Source organism: Pogoniulus pusillus, chromosome 15 (genome assembly GCF_015220805.1).
Source record: "Pogoniulus pusillus isolate bPogPus1 chromosome 15, bPogPus1.pri, whole genome shotgun sequence".
NCBI lineage: Eukaryota > Metazoa > Chordata > Aves > Piciformes > Lybiidae > Pogoniulus > Pogoniulus pusillus.
The window spans coordinates 4,675,928-4,693,671 of record NC_087278.1 but is presented as its reverse complement, the minus strand read 5'-3'; the positions used below and the strand labels follow the sequence as shown (position 1 = coordinate 4,693,671).

General features: G+C 47.3%; 1 protein-coding gene across 1 annotated transcript in view; it reads right to left on the bottom strand.

The window, feature by feature from the left end:
- The window catches only part of SLC17A8 (solute carrier family 17 member 8), a 36,479-nt gene extending 24,959 nt beyond the window's left edge, over positions 1 to 11,520 (bottom strand). Inside the window, exons 1-2 of the mRNA XM_064154777.1 lie at positions 11,405 to 11,520; positions 135 to 387 (exon numbers count right to left, since the gene is read on the bottom strand). Of these exons, the coding sequence (XP_064010847.1) occupies positions 135 to 387; positions 11,405 to 11,505 (354 nt within the window). The 5' untranslated portion in view covers positions 11,506 to 11,520. The remainder of the gene's footprint in view (positions 1 to 134; positions 388 to 11,404) is intronic.
- Positions 11,521 to 17,744: the final 6,224 nt, after the last annotated feature.

Sequence of the window (17,744 nt, the reverse complement as noted above, 5' to 3'; positions counted from 1 at the left end):
TGTTCAGCAGCTTTGTTGCCCTTCTCTAGACACGCCCCAGCTCCTCAGTGTCTTTCCTGCAGTGACCTGCCCAAAGCCACACGCAAAATGTGGCACTTTGACAACGTTGCACCAAAAGGAAGAGAACTCCTCACCTGCAGCTCTGGCTTTCCATTCACATACACAGTGTTATTGTTCACCATTTCCACAATGGCAACGCCCAGGTTGCACCTGATGCCAAAGGAGATGCAGAAGCCCAGGCCGCTCATGATGGCAATGATGTAGCGCTTGGGCAGCCCGCAGCAGGAGCAGTCGCAGGGTGCCAGCCCGCGGGGGCTCGCCTGCACTGGCTGCCCCTCTTCTGTCAGCTCAATGTGGTCCTCCTCTGTGTGGGTGCCATCGATTTTCCTAAATGGAGAGAACCAGAGAATCAGCCAGGTTGGAAGAGGCCTCCAAGATCAGCCAGGCCAACCTAGCACCCAGCCCTAGACAGTCAACCAGACCATGGCACTAAGTGCCTCAGCCAGGCTTTGCTTCAACACCTCCAGGGATGGTGACTCCACCACCTCCCTGGGCAGCCCATTCCAATGCCAATCACTCTCTCTGCCAGCAGCTTCTTCCTGACATCCAGCCTAGACCTCCCTCAGCACAACGTGAGACTGTGTCCCCTTGTTCCATTGCTGGTTGCTTGGGAGAGGAGACCAATCCCCACCTGGCTACAGCCTCCCTTCAGGTAGTTGTAGACAGCAATGAGGTCTGCCCTGAGCCTCCTCTTTTCCAGAGGCTAGACAATCCCAGCTCCCTCACCCTCTCCTCATAGGATGAAGAAACAGAGAAGGAAAAGGACTTATTTTCTCTGTAAAATTTGCTGAGAGGTAGATCATGCTCCAGTTAGCTGCTAATTCATCTCCTTGGGAGGGGTTTGCCTCTTAATGATGGAAAGGTTTTGAGAGGTCAGTGTAGAATTGCTTAGCTTGGAAAGACATTTAAGATAATTCAAATCCAGCTGTTAGCCCAACACTGCTAGGTCACCATTAAACCATAGCACCCAGCACCACAGCCACACAGCTTTAAACCATGGCACCCAGCACCACAGCCACACAGCTTTAAACCATGGCACCCAGCACCACATCCACACAGCTTCAAACCATGGCACCCAGCACCATATCCACCCAGCTTTAAACCACAGCCACCCAGCACCACAGCCACACAGCTTTAACCCATGGCACCCAGCACCACATCCACACAGCTTTAAACCATGGCACCCAGCATCACATCCACACAGGTTCAAACCATGGCACCCAGCACCGCAGCCACACAGCTTTAAACCATGGGACCCAGCATCACAGCCACACAGCTTTAAACCATGGGACCCAGCATCACAGCCACACAGCTTTAACCCATGGCACCCAGCACCACATCCACACAGCTTCAAACCATGGCACCCAGCACCACATCCACACAGCTTCCAAATCCCTCCAGGAATGGTGACTCCACCACTGTCCTGGGCAGCCTGTTTCAGGGCTTGGCAACCCTTCTGGGGAAGAATTTTTTCCTCATGTCCAATAGAAACAAACCTGATGCAACTTCTTCTCATCCTACTGCTTGTTACTGGAGGAAAAGAGGCCAACCCATCACCTTGCTTCCCCTTCCTTTCAGACTGCACTTCTGCAGGAGTGACCTGTAAATCTGTGACACCTAGGTGGCAGCTGGCTGGAAAAATGCTCAGGAGCTATTCAGGAGCTACTCAATCAGAACTAAATCGAGCTCTATTGTGACAAATGCCATTGGTTGCTAGGAAAATACAGGCATGAAGAAATGAATCATGATTTGTAACTAGATTCAGTAAGCAGAGCTGGCAATAAGTTTCAACAAGAGGGCAAATGCAGCACAAAGTATGGCTTGGCTCAGCCCAAAACTCCCTGTGAGCTTTCCTGGCTCTACCGAAGAAAAGGCTCTGGTACAAAGCTCCTCATAAGAGGTAGAAGAGATCAGCCCAGACTTTCTCTGCCTGAAGGAGTTTGAAGCCAGATGTCCTCTCTTCTCTGAAGCATTCTCTCACCACAAGGACTTAGGTCACTGTAAGGTGAATCCCTACAACTCCTGATGTTGAACATGCAAAATACTGACTGCTAACTGAGAGCTGAAGGAAGACAGTGACTTTCTGGGCTGATGATGCACCACCATGCAGCAGGGAAAGCTGAAAAAGCTTTGTGTGGGATCAGATTCCCAAGCAGCCAAGAAGGCCAATGGCATCCTGGCTTGTGCTGAAAATGCTGTGGCCAGCAGGAGCAGGGAGGTGATTGTACTCTTGGACGTGGCTCTGGTGAGGCCAGACCTCAAGTCCTGTGTTCAATTTTAGCCTCCACAATACAAGAGAGATGTGGAGGTGTTGGAGCAGGTCTGGAGGAGGGCAAGGAAGCTGGGGAAGGGCCTGGAGAATAAATCTTACAAGGAGTGACTGAGGGAGCTGAGGATGGTTAGTGTGGAAAAGAGGAGGCTGAGGGGAGACCTCACTGCTGACAGCTACCTGAAGGGAAGTTGTGGAGAGGCTGCTGCTGGTCTCACAGGTAGCTGGAGACAGAAGAGGTAATGGCCTCAAACTGGGACTGGGCAGGTTTAGATTGGACATTAGAAAAACGTTTTTCATGGAGAGAGTGGTCAGGGACTGGAATGAACTGCCCAAGGAGGTGGTGGAGTCACCCACCCTGGATGTGTTTAAGGGCAGTTTGGATGTGGTGCTTGGGGCTACAGTTTAAGGTGAATCTTGCAGAGAAGGGTTCCAGGTTGGACTTGGTGATCCTGAGGAGGTTTTCCAAGCTGGATGTTTCTGTGATTCTGTGACTTCGTGTGGCACCTGTAGTGTTGCTGGGAGGAGCTGGGACAGTGCCAGGGGATGTAGGCTCTCTCCCTCATTTGGGATAGGAGCCAATGTTTCCCAGCCATTTCAGCCTGGGGGAGGTTCACCAACTAACATGGGAGCTACCAGCTAAGATGGGAATGCAGCTCCCCCATCTTTGGGTATCCAGCCTTTCCTTTTCCTGGAAGGATCCCACCTGAGAGAATCACATGAAAGGAAAGAATGCTTCTATGTAATCTGAAATTGCATGACAGTGCCATTAAACACTCATTTGGTCTCCCAATCTGTTTGGAGCTGTTAACATCTTGTGCTGCAGGACCAGGCAGTGTCTCTGGGTGAAAAGGTAAGGTGAGAAAGAACTGAACACTCACCCCTGGAGTGGAGCTAAACCCTTCCTTTCCTAACATCAGCTTCCCAAACACTGGTTTCAAGTGCAGCATATGTATTTGCTGACATGCTGGGGTGAAGCTGTGAGTCCATGACTAGCCAACTGAACACTACCCATGAGCTTCAGGTTAAGAATTCCATAGAATAATAGAATGGTTTGGGTTCAAAGGGACCTTAAAGATGATCTAGTTCCACCCTGCCACCCCACCATGGGCAGACACCTTCCACTAGAACCAGCTGCTCAAGGCTTTGAACACCTACAGGGAAGGGCTATCCACAACCTGTTCCAGTGTCTCACCACCCTCACTGTAAAGAAGTTCTTTCTAATATCCAGTCTAGATCCACCCCACTCCATCTTAAAGCCATTCCCCCTGTTTGCCAAAGGCAGGCTTTGATCAGCAGCTGCAGTGCAAAGCCTGTGGCACATTACAACATTTTGACACTCCTGTGAAGCAGCGAGCTCAGGACCAACTCCTGAAACACCTCTCCTCTGTGCTTGTTCAGCCTAGAGAAGAGAAGCCTCTGGGGAGAACTAATAGCAGCTTTCCAGTACCTGAAGGTGGCCTACAAGAAGGCTGGAGAGGAACTGTTTACAAAGGTCTGCAGTGATAGAATGAGGAGCAATGGTTTGAAATTAGAGAGGAATAGATTTAGGTTGGATGTTAGGAACAAGTTCTTTACAACGAGGGCAGTGGAGCACTGGAACAGGCTTTGGGCAACCTGATACAGCTGAGGATGCCCCTGCTCACTTCAGAGGGAGCTGGACTAGATGACCTTTGGAAGTCCCTTCCAACCCAAGCCATTCTATCATTCCATGATTTTGTGTCTGCCATGGAGTTACTCTCAGTACTGAGCAGACATGAACAGTTAATCTCAAGGAAGCCCAGACTGCCCTAGAAGATGATGCAATGATTTCATTCACTCATTCTTGGTAAGGGGTTTCAGCCAGATGTGTGAAAGAAGGAATGCATTCAAAATCAAATATGCTTTGGTTTTCCATACTGAGATCATCCAAAGAAATGTTGTCAAAGCATACATGGATGGGTTACACCCAACTGACCTACACAGGAGCTGGTGAGGTCCTTGGGGTGCACAGTATTGGTTTGATCACAGTTCTACCCAGTTCCTATGCATCTGTAATGTACTACCTATAATCTAATGACAGAATCATTGGGGTTGGAAAGCATCTTTGAGATCATCAACTCCAACTGCTTGTCTAGAGCTCACAGTCACACCACTACTGCGAAGCTTCATATGCTTCAACACCACATCCATGTGTCTGAAATGCTCCTAGGGATGGTGACTGCACCACCTCCCTGCACAGCCTCTTCCAATGTCTGACAACCACAGAATCAGACAGAACCACTGAGGCTGGAAAAGAGCCCTGAGATTAAGTCCAACCTATAACCTAACACCGTGACAACAGCTAAACCATGCCACCAGTGATGGTGACTTCACCACCTCCCTGGGCATCCTGTTCCAGTGCCTGACAACCACAGAATCACACAGAATCATTGAGACTGCAAAAGATTCCTGAGATCATCAAGTCCAATCTATAACCTAACACCATGACACAGCTAAACCATGCCAAGTGCCACATCCCATCTTTTCTTAAAGACCTCCAGTGATGGTGACTCCACCACCTCCCTGGGCAGCCTCTTCCAGTGCCTGACCACCCTTTCTGTTAAGAAATTTTTCCTAATATCCAATCTGATTTTCCCTTGGTACAACCTGAGACTGTTCTCTCTTGTCCTATCACTTGTTGTAGGTAAGAAGATACTGCCCCACACCTTGCTCCAACCTAATGGATAGAACTCTACATCCTAAAGGTTTTGCAAATACAAGGTGGTAAGTATGGCTTCCTGTGGACTTAAATATATCTTCCCAACATGAAGTTCCACTTAAATACATCAGCACTTCTAGGCTTTAGAGCTCCAGGCTAATTGGTGCAGCATTTACCATGTTACGGTAAACTAATGGTGCAGCATTTACCATATTATGGTAAACTAATGGCATCAAAGCCATTAGTTTAGCCTTAGCAAAAGAAAAAGGAAGCATGCTACAGTTCATCAGCTCACATCTCCAAGAACCACCAGAATCAGAGTGTTTGGGGCCAGGAGGGAATTCCCAGGATTTCTGATTTAATCCCTTGGTGAAAGCAGTGCTAACTGCAGAGTTAGATCATTAGCTCATTGCCAGGCTGGAGGGAAGACTTTGCATTAAAGCAAGGTAGCGCAGGAAATGGGATATTGCCACGGTGCTACTGAAGGTGATTGAGATCTTACCATTCACTGTCAGGGAAACAGCATTTGGTAGTGAAATGAGAGTACAGACAGCAATGCAGGCAGGCACTTTACAAGAAGGCTTTAAAAGGAAGGCACCATATATTCCATGCTCTGTGTGCTAATACAGGGAGGTGTAAACTGAATAAACTACCAAACCCAAAGACCTCAGGAAGTGCGAAGGCAGGAGAATAATTATTTCTTTTTAGAGCTGCTGCCACCCCAAAAGACTAACAAACCAAAAGAAGAAATGTAATTGTCTTCCTCTACCATAATCTAAGATTCACTGAGAGAGTCATTGGACACTGGAATGGGCTGCCCGGGGAGGTGGTGGAGTCGCCATCCCTGGGGCAGTTCAAGGCAAGGTTGGACGTGGCACTTGGTGCCATGGTCTGGCCTTGAGCTCTGTGGTAAAGGGTTGGACTTGATGATCTGTGAGGTCTCTTCCAACCTTGGTGATACTGTGATACTGTGATATTGATTGAATAACATAAACTAAACCATTGATTGAATAACATAATCTAAGATATTAGTTGACTGAAATCAAAGCACTGAATAAAGCACCAAAGACCTCAGGAAGTGAAAAGACAATGGAATAATTGCTTCTTTTTAGAGCTGCTGCCATCCCAACTGACAAACAAGCTAAAACAAGTAATTTGTCTTTCTCTACCATAATCTAAGATATTGATTGAATAACATAAGCTAAACCATTGATTGAATAACATAATCTAAGATATTAGTTGACTGAAATCAAAGCACTGAATAAAACACCAAAGACCTCAGGAAGTGAAAAGACAATGGAATAATTGCTTCTTTTTAGAGCTGCTGCCATCCCAACTGACAAACAAACTGAAAGAAGTAATTGAATAGTCTTCCTTGACTGAAATCAAAGCACTGTGTCCAGTTCTGGGCTCCTCAATTCAAGAGAGATGTTGAGGTGCTGGAACATGTCCAGAGAAGGGCAACGAAGCTGGTGAGGGGCCTGGAACACAAACCCTGTAAGGAGAGGCTGAGCAAGCTGGGGGTGTGCAGCCTGCAGAAGAGGAAGGTCAGGGGTGACGTCATTGAAGGGAGGCTGTAGCCAGATGGGGTTGATCTCTTCTGCCAGGCAACCAGCAACAAGGGGACACAGTCTCAAGTTGTGCCTGGATGTTGAACTGGATGTTCTTGGAGGTCTCTTCCAACCTGGTAGATTTTATGATTCTATGAAAGCACTGAATAAAATACCAAACCCAAGGACCTCAGGAAGTGAAAAGACAATGGAACAAACAAACTAACAGAAGTAATTTGTCTTCATCCAACATAACCTAAGATATTGACTGAATTAAATCACAGCACAATTTCTCAAATTTTAATAGCTTTACCAGGCTTTCTATTTAAAAGAGAGACATGAGGCTTGAATTGGGGCATTATTCTGGGCAGCCGGCAAAGATTAGATGATGCAAAGCCAAAACATCTGTTCTGATCTGGACGTTTTCAGCTGGCTGTCAATTCAGATAGGCATTAAAACATCCTTCTGCTCCAAATTCACTGTTAGAAGTAGTGTGCCAGGACTTGCACTATGAGCCAACACTGCCTTTGTGGAGAAATTAATTGTTTGGCTATTATATTCAATTGCTCATTAATAAAAGTAAGCTGTGGACTAATCCATGATCCCAAATGCGTGCAGTACATTTCATACCCCTGAAGCTTAATGTTAACCCTTTTATAGCAGATCTGTCTGGGAGAAAACTGTCTTGCAATGGCAGCCCCAGTGTGGAGCTGAGATGAAGCATTAGCAATGCAGACAATTCACAGAGCCAGGGCTTGACCTAACTTTTTGCCTTTATTCTATTAAGTAATGATGGAAGTATAGCAACTCCTTGACAAGAGGAGAAATATATCTTCCAATTAATCCATATCTATTTTGGTAGTGCCACTAAGAACTTTCAGTCATACACCAGTGATTTACAAGAAAACTGCTTCAGAGCAAGTGCTCTCCACTAATGATCTGACTAAAATCATAGAATCATAGAATCAACCAGGTTGGAAGGGACCTCCAAGATCAGCCAGGCCAACCTAGCACCCAGCCCTAGCCAGTCAACCAGACCATGGCACTGAGTGCCTCATCCAGGCTTTGCTTCAACACCTCCAGGGATGGTGACTCCACCACCTCCCTGGGCAGCCCATTCCAATGCCAATCACTCTCTGGCAACAACTTCCTCCTAACATCCAGCCTAGATCTCCTCCAAGCACAACTTGAGACTGTGTCCCCTTGTTTTGTTGCTGGTTGCTTGGCAGAAGAGACCAACTCCACCCAGCTACAACCTCCCTTCAGGTAGTTGTAGCGCATGAGAGATTTTTCTGCATGGGAAATGTTTGGTCCTTATAACCTGGTCCTTTTTCCATCAAAGAGGCAACACTTGGCAAGGAAAAAAAGCCAATGTCTTTGAAGATATCTGCATCCAGGTTCTCTATGTCGTAATGACTGTCATCATGCCCAAATATCATGATGGCTGTATGCAAAATGTCTCTTCTGCTTTGAATGACTGCTCTGGTGTGTGCAGAATTCTGGAAGAACGAAGGAAAGGTCAGAAATTCCTAAACAAAATCCCTAGAACACACATATGTCCTACAAGGAGTGGATGAGGAAACTGGAATTGTTTAGTCTGCAGAGGAGGAGACTGAGAGCAGACTTCATTGCTCTGCACAACTCCCTGAAAGGAGTTTGGAGCGAGGTGAGGGTCAAAATATTCTCCCTAATACAAAGTGATAGAATGAGAGGAAATGGCCTGAAATTGTGCCAGGGGAGGTTTAGGTTGGATATTAGGAAACAATTCTTTACATACAGAGTGGTCAGGCATTGGAACAGGCTGCCCAGGGAGGTGGTGGAGTCACTGTCCCTGGAGGTGTTAAGAAACACAACACTTTGAGGCATGGCTCAATGGCCACAGTGGTGTCAGGTCAACAACTGGACTTGATGACCTCGAAGGTCTTTTCCAACTTTGATGGTTCTGTGATGCACATTAATTATTCCTTCAAATGACAAACTAGAATCATAGCCATTTTCATAGACTCTACAGTAACAGGCAAATGTTAGAACACATTCCAGAATGACCTTCCCCAGACATTGCAGTCTTCCACGGGCAGCTGTGGTGCAATCACACGCAGCGTTCAAGCCTCATGCCTCCAAATCCAGCATCGCGCATCACGTACGACTCTGACTGATGATCCTGCCACAACTTGAGAAACCTACACACTGACTACTCAAAACCAGCATTTTTTCCAACCTTCTGAGACCTCTTTTAGGGATCTGCTCAGGTAATACTTTTCCATACCAAGTTCTGCAACTGATGTGTTGGTACAAAATCCCTGCGCAGACAGGCAAACCCTCTGGGTTTACTCAGTGCATGGCACCTCTCTGGCTGGCTCATGCTGTGTGCCATGATCCATGCAACATTTCACAGTAACAGTGACATTACTGAGGTGTAAAACCACTTAGTCACTTGCCACTTCATCAGCAAGCTTGCAGTTGCCATCAGCTGGTCCATGGCTGCTGAAATTTTGAGGGTAGTCAGAACCTGAGATTTTTGTTTAGTTCATGATTTTTTTCTTTGGCAATACTAAGTTCACAGAAGGCTCAAAGTGTTTCTACCTGTCAAGAAGACCTCTGCAGCAAAAGCTTTCTTCTCTCAGAAACTTAGAAGATTTTTGGAGTCCCAGCTCCAGTTTCTTTCTGATTTCTTTGCCCCCCCCCCCCCCCCCCCCCCTTCACACTGTTATTTAACTAATCAAGAGCAAACTTTTGAGGATGTTTTATGCTGTTTGTGCTTCAGCACTTGAACTGGTCTGTGGACAACTGCTATGGAGCAGCCAATATCTGGCAGCTGGTCATGTCAGACACTGGCCTCTGGATCTGCTCTGTGGTTTGCATGACAGAGGAGATGTGGTAGGAAGTCACAGACTTGTCATATGTGCCAAAGCTAACAAGGACTTTTCTGCCCACTGTACTAGTTTTGAGCCCACATCAACACACAGCAGTCAGTGAAATCACACATGGAGACCTAACCAAGCTGTGTGCTAATATAATTAACCACCTATCAAAAGCTAGGAGAGAGACCACCTTCTTTGCTGATTTACACCATGTCAGAGCCAAGTGGACTGGACATAAAGCAAAGCTGAGGTTGCAGCTGGTTTATACATATACATAGAATCATGTGAAAAGAGAAGTGTGCGCTCTTATCTGCAGGCTGAGCTGTAGAGAATGAAGTTCAAATCAACCCCCTGCATGTTTCCTTCCTTACAAGAACCTTCAAACATGACTGCATAGTTCCTAAGAGACTGCTCAATTTGCAGAGGTTCTTGCTTAGATCTGACTGCAAACACAGTAAAACAACTTTAATTGGTAGGATCCTGTGATTATTTCCTCCACTGGCTGACATGTCTAAGAAAGGCACAGGTATACAGATAGCTAAACCAGAAAACAGCTCAGTCCAGCAAACTTCCTCCTATCTCCACTCTGATTTGATTTGGTTTGTTTCAGCAGCAATGGCACTGAAGTTGGATGCCAAAACTACCAACTGTGTAGGAACCAGCACGACATCCTGGATACGTGGCTACAAGAGGAGAGTCATTTAGGTACTTTAAAGTTTGCACAGCATTTCCACCTAGCAAACCACATCACACCCCCACTAAACACAAAACCTACATGGATTTGATCAAACTGGCCAGCAGAGCCCACAGCAAAGAGAATTTCTGATTGAAAGGCTAACTTCTAAAAGAAAAATGGAATCCCTGGAATTACTTGGGGTATTGTAAGGGTGAAAAGAGCAAAATGTTAGACTTCATCTGTGTTGCTGCAAATGAAGACAGTTTGGATTACGTGGAACACAGGCACTGTTCACACAGTATAGAAACACTGCAGCTGGCAACCTACCAGTGCACACAGGTAACTCCTTTAAAAGTCTTCTTGCTGATTTTCCTGTACATACATGCTGTAGTGCAACACATGCCAATTATCACACACTTTCTTGTGAGCAAAAGCACATTTAGAGGTGCCAAGAATGATATTTCAACTCTGAACAGCATTCCCAAAAGAAAGGAACGGGATGGATCAGAAAGCAAAACTGAACACTAAAAATACAGCTAAAATGCTGGCCTGACCCACACGGATTTAAAGCCCTTGACATCCAGCATGCAAGAAATGCCACTGAAGCCTCTGCTCTCCTCTCTTGGTTACACAAATGAGCATTGTCAGTGGCCACTGCTAAGAGTAATAATCTTCCAATCAAACAAGAAGCTTCTTTGTCTTTTTTACATCGTATTTTCACGCATCGAAACCCAAACGCCTTTCAGTTTGCTGTTGCATTAACTGTCACTAAGAAAATAAAACTTGACTCTTTTTCTCTCTTTTTTTTTTGCTAGCAAACTGCTGCTTCTCCTTTGGCTGTTTGTCATCTGTCAGTCTCAGTAAACACACACAGAGAGCTCTCTACTTAATCCTTTTCTCTTACCCATTCAGAACAAGATCTTCATACAATTTTAAGAGCAGCATCATTTGGGAGCGTTAATTCCCCTTAAATCATCAGATTTTCTCATGCAAGCTAAACCACAGAATCATTCACACTCAATTATTTAGAAGTTGTATCAATGAAAACACTTTCCCATGTTCTTTCTGATCTCAGAACACGATGCTTTAACTTGTTCTCATCTTTTTGTTTGGCGGTGGAGCAGCGCTCCTTTTCCACCTCCTGCCTCCCCAGCAAGGTGTCTCTCACCACCTGAGCTCAGATATCAGTTCTGTAACTCTAAATCCTGCTCTACACTTTTACATGGGTGGGTTTCTTTTTTGCTCCTTCTTTTCTCTTCAATACATTGAACCAATGGACCCTTTTGGGAATGTTTTGTTGGATTTTACCTTCTCAGATTCCCCAGCGAGTCACTAATGGTGTTCTTCACCTCTTCCTTTCCTGGGGTAAAAAACCTTTCCTTCAGTGAGCCGAAGCCTTTGATAGGCATTTTGTCTTCCCTCTTCAGTAAATCCCTTATGCTAACAAGCATTCACTTCTGCTGTCATATTTCCCGGTGCCAAACTCGGGAGTCTCCACCAGTCTCCTCGGTGACCTCTGCAATAACAACCAGTTGCTCAAGAAAGGTGCATGGAAGGAAAAAAACAAAAGCAAAAGGAAAAAGAAAAAGAAAAATAAGCCCAGATCTTCCAAAGCCACAAAGTCAGCTGGGAAGAGCTCTGGAGCAAAAGCCAGTGGGAAGCACTCAGGCGCTCGGCGGTCACTTGCAGCAGCTCTGCCGTGCATCCGTGCAGGGTCGGATACCTGGATGGAGGCAGCTGGTCTGGGGGCTGCAGCTGGCAAGCTGGAGGGGCTGCTGAGGGCTGGTGTCCCTGGGCAGGACACAGCTGCCTGCTCCGCGGGAGAACCTCAGGCTGCCTAGCTGAGGTTCATCCCCAGTGCCTCCCTCCCTTCCCTGCCTCTTTCATGCCGAGTTCCTGTGCAAGGTGGTGCTATAGTAACGGACACAATACCTGTCCTCAAGCCACTTCAGCTCGTTAATAAGACCTCATCTGTGGCAAAGGCAAGAAGTTGATTAAACATGCATGAGCCCTTTCTGCAGGGAGGGAATCATTTCAAGCTACAGCTCCCCTCATACCATGGAATCATACAATGCTAGGAGTTGGAAGGGACTTCCAGAGATCATTTAGTCCAACCCCCCCTAGCAAAGCAGGATCACCCAAGGCAAGCTGCACAGGAACTCATCCAAACGGGTCTTGAAAGTCTCTAGAAAGGCTCCACAATCTCTGTGGGCAGCCTGTTGCAGTGCTCTGTCCCCCTTACAGCAGAGCTTTTCCTCGTGTTGAGACGGAACTGTCTCTGTTCCAGTTTGTACCCATTGCTCCTCGTCCTATCAGAGGGCACCACTGAAAAGCTAGGGCAGGGCACCCAAATGCCAGCTGCGTACCCAAATGCTATCAGATGCACGTTTCTTTGAATGGAAGAGAGTTTTGTTACACACTGCTGCATGCATTTATCCCTGAAAACATCTCTCTGATGTCTGGCAAGCAGTCAGCTTGCTGGGCCTCATTCTCTGTTCCCCCTGGAAGAGGGAGACCTTGTTTTAATGCATGCATGTGATGTGCTGGCCCTGTGCTCTCTGCTGCCCTGGCTGTGAGCATGCCCCAGGGTACACCAGGGCCAGGGCTCTGGAGAGAGAAACTGGAAGGCATTGCCTCCTTTTGCTCAGCTGTGGAGATGGCCAGAGTCAAGCCTGAGCAGTGTGAGGAAGGGTGCAGCAGCTCCCAGGGCAGCAAGACATGCTGCAGGGAAGGCTTGGACTTGGCAGCGAGAGCAGCTGCTGTTCAACCCAGCTAGCCAGAAACACACCCAGAGAAGCTCTGCTACAGGGGTGCAGGGAGCCAGTGCCAAGAGCCCCGTGGCCCTAGCTGTGCTTACTGCTGGCTGTGGGAGGACTCTTTGCAAAGACAGCGTCTGAGCTAGCCCTGCTGAGCCTGGAGTTTTCCAGTACTGCTCTACAGCACATGAATTATTCAAAGGGCAGACAGAAACTGTAACCAGTTCTGCAACAGAAGACACTCCAGTCAAGTAAAACTTCCTCAGCTCACCAGTACTGCTTACCCCTTCCCCTTTTCCTTCTCTCCCACTCCCTCTCTCCTTACAGTAACCTTCCAGCACCTGAAGTAGCCTACAAGAAAGCTGGGGAGGGGCTTTTTGCAAGGGCTTGTAGGGATAGGACAAGAGGGAATGGATTGAAGCTCAAGGAGGGTAGATTTAGACTGGAGATTAGAAGAAACTCTACACAGTGAGGGTGGTGAGACAGTGGAACAGGTTGCCCAGGGCAGCTGTGGATGCTCCCTTCCTGCAGGTGTTCAAGGCCAGGGACACCTTCCACTACCCCAGGGTGCTCAATGGCAGAGGGGTTAGAACTAGATGACCTTTAAGGTCCCTCCCAACCCAAACCAGTCTATGATTTAACTCAAAAGTCTTAAGTCTGTCTTTGATGCATTTGGGAATGCTTTAAGCAGCTCCCTCAGAGATACATCCTGACTGGCACCTGGCAGAGCATGTTCCCCTCAGGGGGAGAAAGGATCTGATGAGCCACATTGCCCAGCTCACCACTACCAGAGCACTTCTCACAGCAGGTTCTACCTCTCCCTTCTCTGCAATCTTTCCACTGCCTGCAGCTCAGCAGTGCTGCAGAGGTGGCCCCTTGTGTAACTCACTGACCCTTTCCCCAGGGCTTCAAGAAAGGATGTTACTCGCTCTCCTTTCTCTGCAGTCAGGCTGCTCCACTTCCTCCTCCCCAGGTTCACAGAGTAGTAAAAGGCCTGGACTTTTAGACTGCTCCTGCAGAGCCTTTGCAGTGTCCTGGTGGAGCACTGCCCCTGGGAGCACGACCCAGTTCCCAGTGAGGCTACACCAGATGAGGCCATGGCAATCTGTATAAAACTAATCCCACTATGTATTTTGGAATATCACCTGAACAAGACCCAGGTGGGGTTGGGCTCTTCTCCCAGGCAACCAGCAACAGAACAAGGGGACACAGTCTCAAGATGTGCCAGGGGAAGTATGGGCTGGGTACAAGGAGGAAGTTGTTGGCAGAGAGAGTGATTGGCATTGGAATGGGCTGCCCAGGGAGGTGGTGGAATCACTGTCCCTGGGGGTGTTGAAGCCAAGCCTGGCTGGGGCACTTAGTGCCATGGTCTGGTTGACTGGCTAGGGCTGGGTGCTAGGTTGGGCTGGCTGATCTTGGAGGTCTCTTCCAACCTGGTTGATTCTGTGATTCTAACACAACAGCCTTTATGTACCCAACCATCATTGTTCCTACTCCTTTATTTCCTGTTGTAATCCTATGCAGAAATTTCTTTTGCAGAAATTGCCCCATTGTGATTCTCCTTCTGGCAGCTCAGACCTTCTTAAACACCTGCTATTGTATCATGTAAGTCTGCTGCTTGCAAGCTGGAATCCAAGTCCAAGGCAGAGCATGCTGTGGAGCTGCACTGGCAAAGAAACAGTTTGCAAAACTAAAACTAAAACTACTGGCACCTACAGCTTGTGATGCCCAGTGACAGTACAAAGGGCAATGGGTGAAAGTTGAGGCATAGAGGTTCCATGTGACCCTGAGGAAGAGTTTTGTCCCTGTGAGGGTGACAGAGCACTGGAACAGGCTGCCCAGGGGGGTTGTGGAGTCTCCTTCGCAGGAGATATTCAAGAACCACCTGGATGCATTTCAGTGTGATCTGCACTAAGTGATCCTGCTCTGGCAGGGGGCTGGACCAGATGATCTTTCAAGATTCCTTCCAGCCCCTGATATTCTCTGATTCTATTGTTGGAACTGAGATGCCTAAACAACTCTAGTAAAGCTGTATTAAAACTGTACTTTAGAGCAAAAGTGGACCAAAAAAAGCAGCATGCAGACAGCCACTGCTGTGGGCTTGCATACTATTGCCAGCTTAGGTGCTCAAGAACAAAATGAGTTGTAAGAAAACTTGGCAAGTGGTCAAGTGCACTGTAGAGATGTTCAGGCAACAGCTGTGCCTTGCAGACATGGGTTTAGATTCAGGAGTGCAGCACCCCCTGAAGAGAACTAAACACTGCAGAGCTAGCAATAAATGTAATTCTCACCTGGAAGTAAAGTTTCCACGGGTGCAAATAAACACAGACCTAGAGGCTATCTCACTTGTTACAGCTACTTCTTCAGTTGAAAAGCCTGCAAAATCATCTTCACACTCATCCTGCTGATCATTCCTCAAAATAATGATCGGGGTGAAGCCTTTGCCACACTGGAAGGGAGAGTTTTGCTACTTGTTTCAGCGCAGCGTGGACAGCACAGCTGCAGGTGTCACTCAGACATCGTGCTCCTGTTAACTATGATTACTGACACAACAGAACCACAGAATTTCTTAGATTGGAAAAGCCCTCCAAGCTCCTCGAATCCAATCATTAGTTGCACACTGACAAGTCCTTGACTCAACCAAATCCCTCAGCACAACATCCAATCACTGTGAATCGCTCGGGTTGGAAGGGACCACCAGGATCAGCCAGTCCAACCTTCATCCCAGCAGCCTTCATCACCAGACCATAGCCTCAAGTACCACATCCACTCTCCTTTTAAACACCTCCAGGGATGGTGACTCCACCACCTCCCTGGGCAGCCTGTGCCAGTGCCTGACCACCTGCTCAGCAAAGAACTTCCTCCCAACATCCAACCTGAACCTCCCCTGATGCTACTTGAGGCCATTTCCTCTGGCCCTATCATTAATAATCCAGGAGAAGAGACCAGCTCCAGCCTCAGTACAACCTCCTTTTAGGTAGTTGTAGAGGGCAATAAGGTCCCCTCTCCTCTTCTCCAGACTAAACACCCCCAGCTCCCTCAACCACTCCTCATAGCTCATGTTTGCCAGACCTCTCCCCAGCCTCATCACCCTTCTCTGCACCCTCTCCAGCACCTCAATGTCCCTCCTATACTGGGCTGACCAAACGTGGACACAGTACTCACAAGTGCTGAGTACAGGGGCATGAGCACCTCCCTACTCCTGCTGGTCACACCATCTCTGATCCCTTGCAAGCAGCTGCTTCTACTGTTTGTAAACTACATTTTGAACTCTTAACAAACACAGAACTGGTTCAGTTTGAAGAGACCTCTGAAGTGATCGAGTCCAACCATCAACCTAAGACCACTGTGGCCGTTAAACCGTGCTCAGAAGTTCCATGTCCACATCATCATGGTCTTGTGGATTGGATAGAGCTGGGTGCTAGGTTGGACTGGCTGATCTTGGAGGTCTCTTCCAACCTGGTTGATTCTATGATCATTCATATTCTGGGAAAGTCAACTTAACCTTTAGGTGTCTCTGCTGTATGAACATAAAGATGCTTTGCTGCGGTGTGCTCAGCCTTAACGACAACCAACCAAAGGCTGCTGAGGTCCTCCAGTGGACACAGATGAAAGTGTGACAGCATGGGCAGTCAAAGCCAGACTAGAATAACCTTGTTAATTTTTAACTGGCTTGTTTTCAGGTCAAGACCATGTGCTGCCATCCCTGGTGTTTGTGAGCTGCTTGTCAGACCAGAGCTTGCTCTTGTTATTCCTTTGGAGGAGCTTTCCTTTGGAAAAGCAAGTTACGTGTCTGTGGGTGTTGCTTTTAGTTCTTGCCAAGTGCTCACAGGCTGGAAAAATCCTTTCTCCCTAAGTTGAAATGAAATGGAATGAAAACTTTGTGATATTGCAAGATTAAGCCTCTTTGGAAGTTTTAAATGCTTACTTCTACTAAAGGGACACAGGAAGCTCCACCTCAACACGAGGCAAAACTTCTTTACAGTATCACAGTATCATCAAGGTTGGAAGAGACCTCACAGATCATCAAGTCCAACCCTTTACCACAGAGCTCAAGGCTAGACCATGGCACCAAGTGCCACGTCCAATCCTGCCTTGAACAGCTCCAGGGACGGCGACTCCACCACCTCCCCGGGCAGCCCATTCCAGTGTCCAATGACTCTCTCAGTGAAGAACTTTCTCCTCACCTCCAGCCTAAATTTCCCCTGGCACAGCCTGAGGCTGTGTCCTCTTGTTCTGGTGCTGGCCACCTGAGAGAAGAGAGCAACCTGCCCCTGGCCACAACCACCAAGAATGATGGAGCACTGGAACAGGCTGCCCAGAGAGGTTGTGGAGTCTCCTCCTCTGAAGACTTTCAGCACCAATTGGATGAGTTTCAGCGTGACCTGCCCTAGGTGATCCTGCTTTGGCGGGGGGGTTGGACTCAGTGATCTTTAGAGGTCCCTTCTGACTCCTACCATTCTATAACAGGCTCTGTGTTGAATCAGCCCAAGTAAAATCTGCACATCTGCTTCCCTTTGAAAGGACAGAGCTTCCATATCATTGCACTAAGTACTACATGCTAGATGTATGACTTCCTACAAGGCTGCACATCTGCTTCCCTTTGAAAGGACAGAGCTTCCATATCATTGCACTAAGTACTACATGCTAGATGTATGACTTCATACAAGCCAATACATGAAGCACAAACTTCTACACTAGGAGCCCCTCTTTACATTCCATGCATACAGCCAATAACCACTGTGTAAAATGTAATTTTCTAAGCCTGATCATTTTTATAGCTAGCTTTGCAAATGTTCTTCACAGTTCTCCCCAAAATAAACAAGCCTAAATGGTGACAATAAGCATACCAGGTGGGGAAAAAATTAATAAGGCTGGTGCATTGGATATGA